General features: G+C 43.4%; 2 protein-coding genes across 4 annotated transcripts in view; both read right to left on the reverse strand.

Moving 5' to 3' along the window:
• Znf609 (zinc finger protein 609) overlaps window positions 1–1,565 on the reverse strand; it is a 197,809-nt gene extending 196,244 nt beyond the window's left edge. The window contains exon 1 of one of the 3 annotated variants that reach the window (XM_005393752.2): window positions 459–1,565. Coding sequence is in view for 1 of the 3 variants with exons in the window: in XM_013518863.1 (XP_013374317.1) it covers window positions 396–416 (21 nt within the window). In the remaining 2 variants the exon portion in view is untranslated. Of the gene's footprint in view, window positions 1–395 lie in introns of all 3 variants that reach the window. The other 2 variants (XM_005393751.2, XM_013518863.1) reach the window with 2 other exon arrangements.
• A 3,272-nt stretch (window positions 1,566–4,837) lies between these two features.
• Trip4 (thyroid hormone receptor interactor 4) overlaps window positions 4,838–5,000 on the reverse strand; it is an 82,351-nt gene continuing 82,188 nt past the window's right edge. Inside the window, exon 14 of the mRNA XM_005393753.2 lies at window positions 4,838–5,000. This exon is cut by the window's right edge and continues 345 nt beyond it. The gene's annotated coding sequence lies outside the window, so the exon portion shown is untranslated.

Consider the following 5,000-nt stretch of genomic DNA (forward strand, 5'->3'; position numbering starts at 1 on the left):
GTCTCTCAGCCGCCGCCGCCGCCGCCGCCACGATCCGGGACAACCAGGGCCCCCCCCCCCGGAAGACCCGGATGCTGGACCGCGAGGCCTCGGATCCGGATTCCGTGCGGGCGTGGAGTCTGGAGCGGGTGAGCGCAGGGGAAACCCGGAACCTGGATGGCGGAGTTCAGTGCTGGGTCTCGGAATGCGCGGTCGGTCAAGACGAGCCCGGATTAGAGTTGTGGCTCGGGAATGCTGGAAAACCCGGCGAGCCGGTTGAGAGATCAAGTCGAGGAAACCTGGGTTGGACAGCCCGAACCTAACGCTCTCTCCGTGTACAGAGAGAAAGTCTGCCCGGACCGGACCTCTCGCCGGACCCGAATTCTCCCCGCGAGGTCTCTGGACAAGCGCTGTACCTTAAATACAGAAGACACCATTTCCGTCGATGACCTTCAGCCATGGGGCGCGGAGAGGCCTACCTGGGGTCTGAACGTGAACGTCCACAAAGGACAGAAGCGCAACCAGAGCTCATGACAGTTGCATCCGTTTTACCCCACAGTTCAGCAAACCCCTTAATTTTTTTTTTTACCCTTTGTTCTCATTTCCCCCCCGTACGATTACTTGTTTTTCCGTACGAAGCAAGCATTTCCAATCCTTCTAGATCCCTTTTAAACCCACCATTCGGTGTCGTTAAATCTTGCTTTTTATTACGTAGTATTTAAAAGCTCCTCCCCTTCCCATCCCCCCTCCCCCAACGCTGGGGATCTAACCCAGGGCTTCTAGCGCGTTAGGCACGCTACCATTGAGCCACATCCCTAGCCCTTACCATGTAAGTCTTCGTCTGTCCTTCCAACCCACTATCCTATTGCTATCCATGGTAACTTTTATCTTGCCTTATCTCTGATTGCCCAACTATCTAGTACACAGTAGGCATTCAGTCCCTGTTTACATGAACCCTCCCACCTATCACTTGAGCAACGGCATATTCTTGACAACCTGCTAAGCTTCCACCTCCTGCCACAGCAAATAAATTTATCTTAATTCTTAAAGCTTCCCACTACTTAACCCCTGTTATGTCTTTCCGGTGTCCTTGACCATTTTATTCAGCTTTGCAGTTATCTTTCCTTTCTCTGCTTATCCTGAGGCATCCTTCACTAGTGCCACTTAAGATAGCATGCGCCTGGGAGATAGAATGAGTCATAAAATCGCTTTACTTTTCATCTCCATCTCCACAAAAAGAAAAGGAGGGTGGGAAAGTGGAAAGCTAAAGACAACACTAAGCCTGTCTGGTCTAGAAACATAATCCCGTCGGTCCACCAATATTCATTGCTCTTGGACAGCACGGGGGCAGAACAGTCTGCACCGTAAGATGTCACAAGTGAGGACTTGGTAGGTGCAGAAAGCGAAGGGTTTCCTGTTTTAAATTTACATGTGACAAAAATAAATGTATTTACATGTGACATAGTTCAACGCTGAACATTTCAATACTCATCTCCTCCTGAAAGAGCATAATACTGGGTAGGATTCAACTGCAAAAGAGGAAAAAGGAGTGATTTCTACAGTGTAGTCGGAGAAAGCTCTCAAGCCTAGAAAAAATCATTAAAAAAAATTTTTTTTCACTAAAAGTTTCCAGTGGATGAGTAGTTTTCTCTGGCGTGGAAACCCTACAATACTTGTGATCTGGCCCTTTACAGAAAAATTTTTCCAACCCCTGCTCTAGACAAATACTGGCAGCTAGCACTTTTTGTAAAGTATCTGTGCTGTTTGGTTCCAATAGCCACAAGGGGCTATTTGAGCACTTGAGATATGGTTAAGTGACTAAAGAAGTGAATCCTTAATTAATCTATTTATTTCTTTATTTTGCCGTGCTAGGGGCCAATGTTTGGGCCTTGTGCATCCTAGGCAAGCACCTGCGGCACCAGTCAAATAACCCCATGGCTAGTGACTACTGTATTAAACAGTACAGATCTAGGGGCTGGGGATTTAGCTCAGTGGCAAAGCGCCTGCCTGGCAAGCGCAAGCTCGTGAGTTCAGTTCCCGGTACCGGAGAAAAACCAAAAAAAAAAAAAAAAAAAACCAAAAAAAAAACCAAAGTAAACAGTATAGCTCTAGGCTCTCAACTCTTATGGATTAAACTTTTTTGCTCCCCATGCCAAGATGACTCCCTTCCTGCAACATATTTGTTGTGTTACCACCCCCATTTTTCTGAGGAGGGTACATTCTACAGGTTTTCTTTCTGGGTCCCCCCATAGTCACAACCCTGACCCTAACCTGAACCAATTTCATGCTGTGAATTAGGCCACATGAAGTGCACACATGTAAGTGAACATTTCCACAAATTTGTGTCAGAGGATGGCATTGTGGGTATGTATTTTCTTTTCTGCAGGAGAGAGTGGCAAAGCCTTCACAGGATGAATCCCCTTGCTGCTGATCTTGGGAGGTAGGCCACCTCCCTCCCAACACATCTGCAGAAGCTGACCAGCAGATGTGTGCTTGCTACCTGAATCTCAAGGAACAAAATTCCTTCGGCACTGCACTTTCTTGACTCCTCCAGGCCTAACAGACTGAAGTTCACTGGTTTCTTTAGTTTAATAGATGTCTGCTTCTTATTGATCTCTTTTAGCTGGCCCACAGAACAACCCCATACTGCCTCCATTTTGGCTAAGAGCTCTAGCAGAAGGGTTTTTAAATATTACTAAATTAAATGGATGCTTGAATAAACTTTGCCACTGCTAAAAAAAAAAAAAAATTAAATGGAATCTACATAAATGAACTTTAGTAGAGACAGTAGTTAAAATAGAAAGAGATTAAGAATTACAACTCATAAAAGCCCATAACTTTATAATTATTTATAAAAGTAATCTAAAGTATAAGTATTTTACACTGACTCCTTAGAAAAAATGGGTTTCTATAAACCTCTAGCTTATTTTTTACCTCTGTTTTTTCTTTACCTCTAACTTTTTTTTCTTTCTCTAGATTCATAGGAAATAAGACTCAAAACAAAAAAATAAAACAAGCAAAAAACAAAAACAAAAAAACCCTGAGTTTCAGACAACTCATTGCAAGGCCATGGTCTCTAAAACCTAGTAAAGTCTCCAGTTTCATGCACATCCCTCTGTAAGGTTATGTAAGTCTGGGTCCTGCCTGGAAAAACAAAAACAAAAAAGCAAATTCCTTTAGTAACTACACAAATTGATAGCAACTGAACCCAGCTATCCAAAAGGTAGCACAGATACTGAGGCTGCAACAGAAAACCAACTGAGAAACATGAGACTTCCCTCGGGCCAGACCGTCTCGGAGTTAGAGTCAGAACGAAATGCTGTAAAGCACCGACAAGCTATTCCCGGGCAAATTTGCACTCAGGTTGCTAAGAATTTCCGCTAGGCTTTAAATTATGCTATTCATCGCTGAGCAACTGAGGTCCACCTACCCTCAAGCTTCTCCCACACTTCCTCCCTGGTGTCTCTGTGAATAAAAGAGAGACCTTATGCTCCTACCACCATGTGAACTGAAGACAGGCCTTCACAGCCTAACCATGAAAAGGAGAAGTTTCCAAGTTATTCTGCCCTTTACTCATGTGGTTCCAGCTGCATGTTTTGGATGCTGAGGTGGGTTCCTACAAACTTGTGAAGCTGTTGTAAACTTTCTTATCACAGCACACAAAATGGTTGCACATCATCTGTTGCAGCTCCTGATATTTTTCTTCAGGCACACACACACAATCCATCCAGGTGGAAAAATCAATCCAGACTCCTCTGTACGCAGGCTGTTTTAAATACAAGGCAGAGCACGCCCACCGCCCCTCCAGGATCTTTGCCTCTTGCCTTTCAGTTTTATTTTGGTGTGAAGACAGTCAGACAACTGAAGCATGGAATTCAAGGTGCTACTGTTTGATAAACTATTAACTATATAATGAACCCAGTTATGTCATTAATCGCAAGGTCTACAGAAGGCCAGAAAGATACTTTCCCCCCCTAAAAAACATGTCATTAGCTGTCCTTTCCACTTTTCTACAGAGGGTGAACAGAAAGACAATACTGCATGTGTGCATCCCAGAACAAGAACCTGATGGGTCTTCCCCGAGAATCCAGAGCGACCCGGCCGTGCAGTACCGGTGCCTCCAGCTATGCAACAAGCAGGGCTCACAGCTGAGTGAACATCAATGTATAATGAGTGGAGGCATTTCAATGCAAATATACGCTGAATATGAAGGATTAAAGAAAGGGGAAATTAATCTTTTTCATAACACAGGGCACTTTTTTTTTTCTCATCTTCACGCTCTCTTTTTTAAGTCATGCACACAACTGCTGGAGGGAGTCCAACTTCCCCAGTGTGGTGGTGGTATTTTATAAAAAGCAGAACATACGCATTTAAGACCATGAATTTCCTCAGGATGCTAGCAACTGAGATTCCAATAGCTCTTCAGAATGGTCTTAGAAACAAAGATCTTCACAAAGTAGGGCTTGATGAGCTAATGAAAATTTCATTTCAAATCTACCTCCTGCTTTTTTAAAGTTCATATGTTCTTCGGATTCAGATGGTTAAATGAGGCGCGGTTTTGGTGTTTGGGGGGTATTTGGATGCATTTACTGAAGGGATTTTATTTTTCAATTTGTTTCTAATTGCCCAAACCAAGTGATCCTCTTGCAATTCCAACAAAATAAATAGGGTACCTTCGTGCTGAATTAGCAGGTGGCTCCATTTCTTCCCGATCCAATCTTCCCATGTCCTGGCTTCTCAAATTAAAGCATAAAGCATAAACACTTGTTCAGGTTACCCCCCCCCACACACACACACCTGCCAACAAGGATCTACTTTTCACCTCAAGAGATTTTAGAACAAAATCTTGTTAAAAATCTTTTGTTCCAAAACAGGGTTGTATTAAACACAGGATTCCTCAAACATCCTAAAATTTCACTCTACTATCACTTTGAAAAGAAACTTTAAACCCAAGGAATTCCACAGAAGAAATCATTAATCTAGGTTAATAATTTTCCTAGCCACAAATACAAATCACAGAA

The sequence above is a fragment of the Chinchilla lanigera genome, unplaced genomic scaffold (genome assembly GCF_000276665.1).
Source record: "Chinchilla lanigera isolate Chin_1 unplaced genomic scaffold, ChiLan1.0 scaffold00049, whole genome shotgun sequence".
Lineage (NCBI taxonomy): Eukaryota > Metazoa > Chordata > Mammalia > Rodentia > Chinchillidae > Chinchilla > Chinchilla lanigera.